The sequence below is a fragment of the Pelodiscus sinensis genome, chromosome 13 (assembly GCF_049634645.1).
Source record: "Pelodiscus sinensis isolate JC-2024 chromosome 13, ASM4963464v1, whole genome shotgun sequence".
Classification (NCBI taxonomy): domain Eukaryota; kingdom Metazoa; phylum Chordata; order Testudines; family Trionychidae; genus Pelodiscus; species Pelodiscus sinensis.
The window spans coordinates 43,116,936-43,130,507 of NC_134723.1; the positions used below are offsets into that span (position 1 = coordinate 43,116,936).

General features: G+C 43.8%; 1 protein-coding gene across 1 annotated transcript in view; it reads right to left on the reverse strand.

Moving 5' to 3' along the window:
- Positions 1-13,572, reverse strand: part of RNF128 (ring finger protein 128) — a 48,313-nt gene that overhangs the window by 13,262 nt on the left and 21,479 nt on the right. Inside the window, exon 2 of the mRNA XM_075941114.1 lies at positions 8,639-8,886. Within this exon, the coding sequence (XP_075797229.1) occupies positions 8,639-8,886 (248 nt within the window). The remainder of the gene's footprint in view (positions 1-8,638; positions 8,887-13,572) is intronic.

Below are 13,572 nucleotides of genomic sequence, written 5' to 3' on the forward strand. Positions count from 1 at the left end.
GTTAAAACTACAGAATTAATTTTCTTACAAATAGTGACCAAAAACATTATATTCAGCACCCAAATGACATCAAAAGCTAAGTGTGGAACTCTTACACTATTAGCCTCATTTAGCACGGACACTATAACTGACAAGTTTTTTTTTCTTTCCTCCTCCCGCTCCCCTCTTTCTGCTTCCAATTTGGCATTTCTGTACTTCTTGCTCCACTCATCTAAAGTGGTTGTGCCCACGAAAGCTCATAATACTACATAATTTGGGGGAAGGGGTTAGTCTTTAAGGTGCTATAGGAACACTTGATTTTTATTTTTTTTTAAGTTACAGACTAGCACGGCTTACACCCCCCTCCGCCTGAAGACTAATGTAGCCAGGTATTTCCATAGATATTCAATGTGACTTTTGAAGAGAAAATTTGACTCTTTATGCATCAAAACATTAAGCAGAATAAAGAGCAGAAGCTTAGTTTTGGATACTTTATATAATTGTGCTTTTGAGGGATGTGCTACATGCTTTCCCCAAATGTTTTTAAAAAGGTTTGTCACTGAGAAAAAATATATATATAAAACCAAGGCATTTTAGATTTTTAAACATACACAATACTCTGTTGATTAAGTTACATCAGATCTAGCAGTGTCAACCTAAGCCTTCAAATTAACTCAGTCCAGAAGAAGGAAACCTGTAGAACTCAGAGGGAGTTAATCTATCCAACTGCTGTGAATCTGTATGGTGACTTCCTAGCACTGACTGACACTGAGGTATATCTTGATAAAAGGGAGGAGCAGGCTGCTAAAGGACCATAACTAAAGCCAACATGCTTTCTGAACCAAGCCTTTGAAATGAGTTCATTTCATAATGTACACGTGCTGCTCAGGAGCCCAGAGCTTGCTAGCACCAACTGCAGCTGAACAGCGACAACAATTCAAACAATTTTATCTGGTGACTGACCCAAGTTAGCACACGTAAGATATGTATCTTTGCGAAAGCTAGTTTTTAATCTAAGCCCGAGGACAGATTAGGTAAAACCTGTAGGCTGCACTATCAAAGGCCAGCCCTAGAAGACTTACAAGGTACCTATAACGCCAGCAAGGAAGTGAGACTGCATTCCCCCTCCTCGCACACCCTGTCAATCAATTTGTTTGATTGTGCGAAGCTGCCAAGAAACAGAGGCACAGACAAATGGCCAAAAAATTGAAGTTTCAGCTTGCCTAACGGCTGTTGTTAACCAACTGGCACACTAAAGGGTTCAATTAGCACGAAAGCCAGTATTTCTGCTTAAAATGTCACAAAAGTTTTGTCATCTTCAGGAACGGGATGACCTCTCCCTACTACGCAGGTATGCTGCTACTTACATGAAGTCACAGGCAGGCAGACCCAGCTACACTGCTGCAACACCTCAGTAAAACAACGATAAGGATCTTTACAGCCTAGGCAAGGGGGATCAAAGTTCGGCAGCCAACTGGATATTCTGCTACAAGTTAAAATGTTGAGTTTGTGTTTACATTCGTAAGATCGTAATCAACACAGAAACTGAGCTCGTTTTTAAATGTTATCCCTTCCCTATATTTCCAGTTCTTATCATAGCTAAGATGTTAGTAGTGACAATACATAACTGCTGGAGAAATTCAGGAGGAGGAAAAGAATCACTTGAGTTTGACAGATGAATGGCAGGGCACTTATGGTTTTTGACACCTAGGCCAGGTCTACAGATGGGCCGATGCCTTTGGAAATCTGCTTGCGTATCTGATCCATACAGACAAGAGTGCTTCCGTCAACACTGTACCACCTCCAGCAAGCAGCACACCATGGGCTGGCCATGCCATCACTTCTGACGGAGTAACTCGTATCACTCAGGTTGGTGTTTTCACATCCCTGAGCAACAGCGCTGTTCCCCCCATGCCCTTCTATGAGCGGCAGTAGTGCGGTGTGGCCAGGGGAGGCAGCTCCGGCAGCAGCCCCTGTCCACAGGGGCTCCCATAGATTAAGAGCCCCCAAAGAATGACAGACACCTCCACAGAGTTCTCATGTAGAGTGTGGTAAAGTCATACGCAGATCTAAATATATAGCAACAGTAGTATTATTTGTATTGGCTAGAGCAGCATATATCCAGTTTATAGCCCTCTAAATTATGCCAACTGAAGAAAGTCTATATAAAATTCACACAAGCATCAAATCCACATGGTTCTGTCAGGATAGGCACATTACCTGAATTTTGACTATTAGTCATTTTGGAAAACTGTTCTGAGTTTGTCTAAGAAACATAGTGCTTGTCAGACTTGCTCACCTTTAACATCAGCATTAACAGGAACAGCGAGTATATGCAGGGAGCTAAATAACTAATGATCATTTTCTGGGAGAGTTCCAGCTAAGGAACTTGGAGGCACAGAATCTATGATGCATTTTCCTGCATGGCTCTCTACCTCAGAGGCTTGCCTCTGGAGGCTTCACCACCAGGTACAGTATTCTCAGTGCTCCCATTAAGATAGACCCTGTCTGTGAACATCAACTGTTGCTCAATACCAGAAAAAGAAGCTGTTTAGAGGCTTACTCTGGACAGAAGTTGATAAAATAGCAGCCACCCATGTTCAGACAATTAGTAGTTTAGACCTGATATCAGTGCCACAATTTTCACACACTAACTCATTGGCTGACTTCCAAACAGACTTTAAATTTAGAAACTCCACAGTCCCTTACTCTGACATCAGTCAAAAATATTTCCAGTTGTCAACTGTGCTGTCAGCTGTGCACAAGGAAGTCTGGGAGCTGCACCAGTAAATCCTTCAGACATCCCTTACAGTTTCAGTACACATTTTCTCTGCTAAGATCCTGTAGGACAGACACAATTGCTGTACCCTGGTACTCTCACACATTAGGCCTGTGGTAATTTAGGAGTTTGTGAAAGAGCAGGAAATTGTCTAGAAATTGTGGTTACACAAGAGTCCTGAACTTCCATAGCCTTTGGACAACCAGAGTTGTGTCACTGTCTGCAGTTAGCATATTGTGTTCAGCATGAAGTCCATCTCACATACATCCTTGAAGTTTTCATATTCTCATTAAAGGCAGACTAAGTAGCACGATAATCAAAACTGCCCAACATTTTCCATTATGAGTTCCTGCTTTTAATGGCCCATAATTTTGTCACCAACATTCAATTGGTGTTGGGACTATGCAGTCCACACACAAAATGTCTGCTGCGGGCCGATTTTTGAACATTTAAGAAGGTAATATACAGTCATTACTAAGAAGAACTGTAAGGCAAAATAACTCTGTTAAATTATCAGCATTTTGTTAAGCAGCTACTATTACTGCATGTTTGGAGAAGAGATTTGAAATTTTGTATTGTGGTTGGCTTAAAGCAGAGGTGGGCAATAATTTTCGTCCGGGGGCACACACTTAATGAATTTTGGCACTGGTCACAGACTGTCTCCACCCCCACCCCCGAACGGGAGGGGATGTGTGATGAAGGGGTGGGGCTGGGGCCTAGCTTCCCCCCAGAGTTCTCTGGGGCCAGAGGCCTTGCAGTAAACACACAGCAAGGGTCTTGCGGCTCCTGGCCCTACTGCAGCTATTTAAAAGGCTCACATCTCTGGGCTCACGATGTGGTCGCACTGCAACTGGGATCCATGACCCATTTAAATAGGATCCTGTTGCCTGAGCCACAGCCTGGAAATTCAGTGGCACGGGCAGAGGGATATAAATAAAAAGCGGCCAGATGCAGTCCACTGGCTGGATGAAAGTGTTAGACAGGCTGGATCCAGTCCCCAGCTCGCATCTTGCCCAGCCCTGGTTTAAAGTCAAGGCTTTTTGCTCCTTCTGTGAAGGAGTATGGCATGGGCCATACATTGGTCAATGAGGATAAGATAAAATATTCAGGGAGCACCATGCATTCAATACATGACGGAGGCAGTGGCTGTGGGGAAGAACATGCAGTCATGTATTTCGAGTCAGTATCACAGTGCAGATACAAAGGGGCTGAATTAAGGTTGAATAGGCAACCTTAATCCTCTTTTTTTTTTTTTTTTTGTAACTTCAGTGCTCACCTAACTTTTTTTCCCAGTGTATTTTTAGGTGAAAATTCAAATTAAGATAGTGTGTGTAGAAGCGTTAAGGGGTTAAATTGACAGCCATGCCTCAGCAAACAATATTTTAATTGTGGTAACTGAATTCATTTATAGGGAGAGAGAACAAGCATCAGTCAGAGACCTGATGCGCCTGTCTTGGGTTCCATCCATACTGACAACTTAGAGTTAAGAATATGCCACAGTCTGAAAGATTATGGCCAGTGCCTGGTCTAAAAAGGAGAGTCAGACTCAGATGGAAGGAAAAGAGGGGAGAAAAGACAGAGAAGATTTTATTTCTGTCCCTCCATGCTGGAAAGTAGCATTCATTTGGTCAAGTTCTTTTCCCTGCTCCTCCTCCTGAGAGAATCATCTCTGGTGCTTAGAGATGAAACTTTTAAACAGGCCAAACAGGCCTTACGTTCCTTCTATAATCCAAGCAAGATACCTGCATGACACACCGAGCTCCACTACCCGAAGGTGCAGAGGTTTAATTACTGTTCCCACGAACATGGGCATTGTCCTGATGCAGGTCACCTTGCTTCCTACATCATGTTAAGTGGGTCACTTCTGAGGTATTACATAAAGTGTGTGACAGCAGTAAACTCTGAACCAATGATGGTGAACCAAGTACTATCCCTAGTTATTTCATGATGGCAGTGAGTTCAATTAGACTTGAAAAATTGTAATGTCCTGTACTGGTCAGTATCCAGCTACATTTAAGGTCCCTTTACTCTGTCAGAGTGCTATACAGAGTCCTTGGTACAAATGAGCATCAAATACTCTTTTAAAAGTATGTATCCAGTTGTTCACATAACAGAAGCCATCAAGTTTTGGTTTTAAAGGTAGCCTTTTAATGCCCACTCTTCCCCCACTCCCTGCATTAGCTATAAACCTCTCCAATAGTAGAGGACTCTGCGGAGTAAGTGAGGGAATCATGTAGGTCATGAGAGACTGCAGTATCTTTTTCTACTCTTTTCTTCGCTACCCAGATTTCTACAGATTATAATCTATAGATTATCTGCTTATTCTGTTGAACTAGTGTATTTACCTGCATAAGAGTAAATATCACAGAGACACACATTCCACTTCTACCAAGAAGTTCACGACATAGGTGGACCTTTGCTACAGCACACAAGAAAAAAAATCACTTTTCTCTCTATACATTAACATTAGCAATGTATGCCATTACGATATCAGTTAGCAATAACTAGGCTCCTATTTAGATTTAAATAAAATCACACAACAAGTCCCAGGGGTAGCTGTGTTAGGCTGTATTGCAAAAATGAGGAGTCCTGTGGCACCGTAAAGAACAGATTAAACTTTTGTAGGTAAAAACCACTTTGTCAAATGCATCTGAAGTGGTGGTTTTTACTTACAAAAGCTGATGCCCAAATAAATACGTGAGTCTTTAAGAACCCACAGGACTCCTTGTTGTTTTAGTCTGAAAGAATATAGACACTCTTACACTCTTATGCAATAGATTAAGACTAGTGTCTATTTGATTGAAATGTGCTAGACAGCCTGCTACTTTTAGAGATATCATACCTGAACTGTATCTGCTGTACAGTCAGTCCCCGGGTTACGTACAAGATAGGGACTATAGGTTTGTTCTTAAGTTGAATTTGTATGCAAGTCGGAACTAGCTCCAGATTCAGCTGCTGCTGCTGAAACTGACCAGGGGCTGACTACAGGAAGCTGGAGGCAGAATTGCTCTGCCCCCAGCTTCCTGGAATCAGCCACTGATCAGTTTCAACAGCGGCTGAGTCTCGAGCCTGGGACAGAACAGTTGGGCTACCAGGTAGGTCCCTGCAGGACCAACCCGGCAGCACCCCAGCTGCTCTACCCCAGGGTCCACAACAAAAGCCTGGTCTGCTGGGGGGGGGGGGGGGGGGGGCGCACTAGCTGCGCCTCCCCCCCCCCAGCAGACCAGAGGCACCGGGAGCAAAGTGGCAGCGGCAGCGTGGTGCCATGCCTCCCCGGCTTTGCCACAGCATAGCCTCAGAGGCGCGGGACCCCTCCGCCTCCCCGGCTTTGCTCCGGGTGTCCCTGGTCTGCTGGGGACCGTCTCCAGCAGACCAGGGACACCCGGAGCAAAGCCGGGGAGGCGGAGGGGTCCTGCGCCTCTGAGGCTTTGCTCTGGCAAAGCCGGGGAGGCGCGGGACTCCGCCGCCGCTGCGGCTTTGCTCCCGATGTCCCTGGTCTGCTGGAGACGGTCCCCAGCAGACCAGGGGCACCCGGAGCAGCTTTTCTCGCCCCGGAGGTTGAGGTGGCGGGACCGCTGCACTCTGGGCGGTCCCGCTGCCTGCGAGCTCCGGGGTGAGAAAGCCCCGTTCGTAAGTGCGGATCCGATGCAAGTCAGATCCGCGTAACTCGGGGACTGCCTGTACTTTCATCTAGTGCCTCATGGAAGCAGTAGATCCCCTGACATTACCTATAGACCAGGGATGTAAGAGTGTAGTCGATTACCCAATAAACAAAAGCTTATAGGTCCATGCTACAGACCAGTGTGTCTCAACCTTTTTTTTTGCTCATTGTCCCCTTCTGAGCCTCATTTACCTCTGTGGCCCCCCTCATAGCAGCTGTTAGTTGGAAAACAAGGTCCATAATTTATCTAATGTTCCGTTTTTTCCATGTGGCCCCCTAGAGGTAGGGTGTGGCCCCTGGGGAGCCATATGGCCCACAGTTGAGAACCACAGCTATAGACTACACACACGCATTTCCCTCCCCCACACTTGCCAGTACATTTTTTAGCAGGCTTGCGCTGGGTGGCTCAGACTCCCCCTGTACACAGCAGCAACTGCCATCCTGCGCTGCTTCCTCTTTATCAGAGGCAGCAGCAGAGGGTGACAGTCAGCCAGTCCACAAGGGGAGCTGGTTTTTAAACTGGCTCCCCTTGCAGATCAGCTGGCGCCCCGCGCTGCTCTGAGACAGAGGCAGCAGCGCAGAGTGGCAGGGGACTCCTCGGGAGTGAGGCCAGAGCGCACTGGCTGCCAGCCCTGCCCCTGGGGACTATAGAATAGTCAAATAACTGATAAGAATTAATAAGGTTACTCGACTATTCAATTAACCGATATTTAACATCCCTACTATAGACATGAGGACTGGAAGTACTCTACTAGAATTAATATCTACAAGAGCTTAAAATATTCAAACAAGAGGGTCTCAAAATATGTACTGAAAACTTCATTGAGCTAAAATTCTATAATAAACACACTATAAACGTAGTTCAACTGTCCTGGCTAGAGTCACAAGAAACATTTTTATGCCCACCTCGTCTTTCTAATTTTACAACCTGCCAGGAATGAAGATGGTAATGTGGGTTGACTCGACATGGGCTACATTTCTAGTGAGTCAGTTTATCAGTTATGACTAGGACTGCAACTACTATAGCAACACAGTTATGACATTCTCATGTTCCTTTTTTGAATTTTAAGATATGCCAGCTTGTTTTACACAGTCCAGTTCATGGGCTGGAGTAACAAGTATACTTAGGGAATTACATGGCAGGGTTATTAGTGATTATTGTCTGGAAAAACAACCTGCCTTTCATCTCACTCGCAAGTACCCAGGCACCATATCTGTGATTTGCTCTGAGACGATCAAAAACCCACCTGTAACATGCAGTGGGGCTCTCTACTGCACAGTGGCTTGGGGGAGAGGAACTGCATATCAGATCCTCTTTTTAAAGCTACAGAAAACTGGGACTTTACCAGCAACCCTAGAAAGAAAGCTGGAGAGAGCGCAGTCCTTCTAAAAGTCACCAAAGCAGATCACATGTTCTGGTAGACTCCTAAATGATACAGTAAGGACCTTATAGAAATGGCTGTTCATATTTGGCACACTCAGCCGCTCTGACCACTAGTGACTACAGCCAATGGTCTATGCTTTCCGCGGGTAGAAGAAAATGATAGGACAAGATTCTCACACCAAAATAAGGCCCATTATAGATCTGTCCTCAAGATTTTAGGAGTTATGTGTCTAGAATATCAATTGTAAAGCAGTAAAACTGGAGACATAATTTTTATTACTTATATTAGCTGCTCATAGGTTACTGCAAAGTTGATATCAAGAGTTACTAATTAGTCAACCCTAACGTTCCCGTATAAATCCCTGCTGAGACTTTAAAATCTAAGATTACAGTTTTATAATCAGTAAACAAAACCAGTGCTGCTTTTGACACAAAAGTTGATATTCAAAAGTAATTTCCTCTGCTGAGGAGTGCTTTATCATCATTCAATTTCTAAACCAATTTCCTTCTTTGCTAAAAATCCTAAGATAGGAAACTCACATGTGCATCTGGCTTTGAAGACTCTTGAATGTCTCTGGACTGTGTCGACTAGTTCTTAACATCCTTAGTCTGCGCTACAGCCTAAGCCCCAAAAATCCCCTTCCACTTACACACATCCGTTGGGCTTGGGCCCAGGTTGTAGGACCCCACAAAGTTGAGCAGTTCAAGCCCAAATCAAACCAGGACCCAGGGTTTAAGCTTTATTTTGCACGACAGACACAGCCGCCAAACCACCTCCCAATATCATTTTCCATATACAATATAAATAAGTGTCAAATTTATGGAAGAGACTTACCTCTCTCCTGTTCTGAGCTCTTGCAACCCTGAGCCTTCGAGCAGAATAAAAAATGAAGTAGCCCACAGTTGCTGCTGTGACTATGAAAAACGACACTGAGACGAAGAAGATTGAATAGTGATTCATCCAAGGTGCATGCTTTTTCCCTACTTCAATAACCATAGTCACTTCAAAGCCCCTCTCAATCTGGTGCATGATGTCCATGCCTTTCAGATTGCTGATCATAATTGCAACAATGTCTCCTGCCCCTGTAAAGAGAAGAGGAAGCTATTTTCAAATTATTGTACAGCAGAAGCTATTAAGTCAAATCTTTCAACAGTGGTTTCAAGTTGCTTCACCTTGGATACTAGAAAGAGTAAAGCCGCAGTCTCCAATGGACCATGTGAATATTTGACGTTAGCCAACAGTTGGTGAGTCTTATATTTTAAATATTATCTTTACAGATAGGTTAATGCTTCAAGGAAACTATTTGTTACCCACAAACTAGGTGAACAAGTCACTTAAAATAATTACATAAGGCACCTTTTTGACATGGAATGCTTAAATTACTGTTCTACACCTGGAGCAATGGAGTGTACTATGGAAGTGTGTATTTTGATCTGTACCTTGGAACCACAATTTTGATTTATGTCCCAAGGAGTCACTATGATAGGTACCTATTTCTCTATGTGGTTTTAAAGCTCTATGAAATGCCATGTTCATGACAAAGTCCCATTCTAAGAGCTTACTGATTTCCTTGTTCTGTGGCTGCTTTTCTTACACTTCCATCCTAAGTTTGGTAATACTACTGAAAAAGATTTATTCAGACAGAAAAAGTAAGATCAAGTTATGCCTACAACAAATCAAATCAGAAAGCTGTTAGGAGTTATTTTTGCACAAATGCTAGAAGTCTTAATAAGATGAGTGAATAGGAGTGCCTGATATTAAATGAGGATATTGATCTAACAGCCATTGCAGAAACTGCATGGAATGACGACAATCAATGTGACATTTTTACCATGGAAAGATGGAACAGGTTCCTGCTGGTGGGGGAGTAGTACTCTCTGTGAGCAAAAGCATAGTGTCAAATTTAGTAAAAATCTAGACTGACAAACTCCACCACGGAATCTCTATGGACAGAAATTCTGTGTTTTTTAATACTAAGACTACAGCAATAGAAATAGACCAGCAACCACCTGAACTGGATGACGACTGCGTAGTATTCAGGGAAATTAGAAACAATAAAAATAAAACAATCATAATAATCAGGGCTTGACAAGCGGCAGTGAGCCCCGCTCGCCAGCTGCGCGCTTTGGCGCGCTGCGCATACACTGATCACGCTGTGGCACCGTGCCGGGCTAAAATCTACTCGCCATGGGCGAGTAGACTGCTGTAATTGTCGAGCCCTGATAATAATAAAGGAGGATTTCAATTATTTCCAAGCTTGACAATTAGTGTAATCTACTCGCCTATGGTGAGTAGCTTACAAGCCGGCACAGCCACGCAGCGCGGTAAGTGCATGCGCAGCGCGCTGAACTGCGTGGCTGGCGAGCAGGGCTTGCCATCGCTTGGCGAGCCCTGATTATTTCTATATTCACTGGATACAAGACATTTAAGGACAGGATGCAGAAAGTTTCTAGATACCATTAAAAATTGCTTCTTGGAGCAGTTAGTCCCAAACCCACAAAAGGAGAGAGGCGATTCTTGATGTAGTCTTAAATGGACCATGTGATCTGGTCCAAGAGGTGAAAACAGCCAAACCACTCACTATGTATTTGAATTTGTCTGTTTGGTCAAGAACTCCTCCTAACTGGTAAGCTCTTATCATAGCTTAAAGCAAGGTAAGGGGGTTTGGCTGCGTGGGAAGCTGAAGCTTCCCCTCGCCCCGATTCATATCGGGCTGCATAAAACCATACAGAAGAGACACAGAATTACCAGGAAGGTGAAAGGAGCTGGCTGGATGGCACCCCACTCTGTCCAGGACTGCCCCAGTCCTGAGCCTCCCACCCCCACGCAACCTTTAGGAAGGGCAGGGGAGCTGTGGCTCCTCCCCGTCACCCGATTCGTATGGGAACATTGCTGACTGTTCCTCTTCATCGGGGAAGCGAGGGAAAAGTGCTGCATTCTTCAATCTGGCTGGGAAGTACAGGGGCAGAGGACTTGGAACTGCCCCAGCTAGGGAATGCACTACTCCCCCAGATGTGCTCCCTGGAGCTGCAGCGGCCAGGAAGAAGCACTTCTTACCTGGCCCCAAGCTGCTACAATAAAAGAAGGCTGTAGTAGTGTTCTCGCCCCCACACAGCCTGCATGCTGAACCCTTCATTCCCAGCCCCACCCTAGAGTAATGATTTAAATGAAGAAAAACAAATTAAAGACCCAAGCAATACTGGGTAAATCTTGCAGTAATATAATTAACTTTAATCACCTTTAGGGTTGGGAGGGCATAAAAGAAGCTGACCACAGTAGCATTAAACTTCAGGAAAAATGAGGAAGCTAATTACATGAAAATTAAAAGAATGAAACACCTGCCACCTGGCATGGCCACATGTATTTAAAAGCATCATGAGAGTCTCAAATGAAATACAGACCCCAAATTAAAGTGACTGGTAAGAGGACCAAAAAATGCCACCGTGACCAAACAGAGTAAAAGCAGTGGTTAGAGGCAAAAAGCCATCCTTTAAAAACTGGATGTCCAATTCTAAGAAAAATAGAAGCATAAACTTGTAGATTGTAGAAGAGGAGGGAAGGGAAGGGAGAAGAATTAGTGACAATTGCTCCCTTCTTCCCCCTCCTCCCCAAGTAGCCAGAAGATTTCTGCTCAATCCCCATTGAGACAGACACTATTACCAAACCTTACTGTCATTCAGGATGGCTTAACAAAACTCTTTGGAATAGAACTATTACTACTACATGAGGAATGGCGATGCACAATTAAGCCTTGTCTACACTATGCGGTGGATTGACACTGCAGCAATTGATCCACCATCTGTCGATTTATTACATCTCTGATCACCATTCCATTGCCACTGGTACTCCACCAAAACGAGAAGAATCGCCGTCGCTGATGGGAGAGCAGCCCCTGTGGACCTTACTACACACAATACACCGCGGTGAGTATGTCGACTTCAGCTATGCTATTTGCACAGAGGAAGTAGACCAACGGCACTGATAAGTGCAGACGAGGATTTGGATTCCTTTCATGCAGAGAAGTACTGCTCCTTCAGTGTGCTGGCTTTAGATAGACAACTCAAGCTCACACTAGCAACTCAGTACAAGAACCACTGAACTTGTTTGGAACTGCAACTTTGAATGCACTTGCTCTGTTAGTACTTGGGATCTTGTGGAAATCACTGGAAGATGTGCTACCAGTGTTAGTGTAAGACAGTTACCATGTATTAGCACAACCACCTTTCACAGTGACAAACTTTTTTTAATCCTTCTCAGACATTTGAAGATATTATTTAACACAAAGCGAAAAGTTTAAGTTCTAGCACTGTTGTGCCCTGCACCATTAGTGTTGCAGTTTACCTATACAATCAATGCAGTTTTTCAGAAAAGGTGCCAAAAAGGAACCTACTGTTATTCTGTTTAAAATCCACCCAGTCTCATTTTTGTAATGACTATCCCTTTGAGATAATTTCTGCTTCGTCAGGCATGCTTTCCCTGGAGAGAGAAAAAAATGGAGTTGCTATAGCAGTGCACTTTCCATGTTGAAAGTTCTGCTGTCTCCAGTGCAGACTTCTACAGACTGAACCCAGCACATTTTCAACCTCCAGACTGTTCACCCATCAGCAGGAAACAAGATTTTCTTGCTCTCCTCACAATTGAAAAGTTTTACGTGTCTAACACCTTTCTGCAACAGTTAAAAAAAAAATCAAGTTTGCAATTGCACTGTCAGGTCTATTCCTTTTTCTGTAGGATGCTGAAAATAAGATCTAGTTACCATTTAGCACTCAGTGTCCCTATAACATTTATTCTTTCTGCATTCATACATATGGCTAACTTTTCAGTACATTAGTAAAACAGCTCTTCAAGACCTGAAGCAAAACTGGTGTAAATTCAAATTTGTGCCTCTCTCACCAGAAGAAGTTGGACCAATAAAAGTTATTACTACATCCATATACTGTCTCTAGTATTTTGAGATTAACATGGCTATACTATAACTGAACACGGTATTTTGATTATATATATATAAAAAAATCAAAATCAAAACACCAGTTTACCAAAAACACAGCTTTTATTTTTCTTCAGAGAATTTTGAAATTTCGGGGTTTCACCCCCAATGAAATGAAGATAAAATTCTGAAATACAAGTTGAATCTCCCTAGTCCAGCACCCGGGGAACCTGACCAGAGAAGAACCAGAGAATTTGCTAAACCATGGGAGGTCAACAGTGTCTACCAGCATTACCAACACTTCCACTGCTTACTGGGCTCTTAGAAGACATTTGGGGAGACATTACAGGAGAGGTGTACACACTATAAATCTACTTTTGGAGGCAAAATTCTGTTGTTCTGTGGACAAAATAAAACCACTTTAACAAGAAGCCTAAATATTTTTGCAGCAAAGTTAAAGCAACAAAGCATCACTAGATGCTTCTGTTTGTTTTGTTAATATAACCGACTTTTTTCAGTATCCAACAATACTGTCTGGACAGCTCTACTCACTGTTTTGATCTCTGCTGCCATCCAAGCATGCATACCTCCCCCTTTAAAGCTCTGAGAGGCATCTGACAGCAGGGTGTGCTTCTATGCACAAGTAACTAATCATGCCCTGCACTAGGAACACAGCAGCAGGCAGATTGCTGCAGTGGAAGACGGAGGGGAAGGGCTTGGGGGACTTCTGTGCTGTTTGACATTCCTCAGCACAGAGAGATATCACATATCAGGATGCTACTCCAGGCAGCTGAGGTGGCTGTGGAAGAACCAAAGCAGGCAGGTGGTGGTAGTGGTGAGG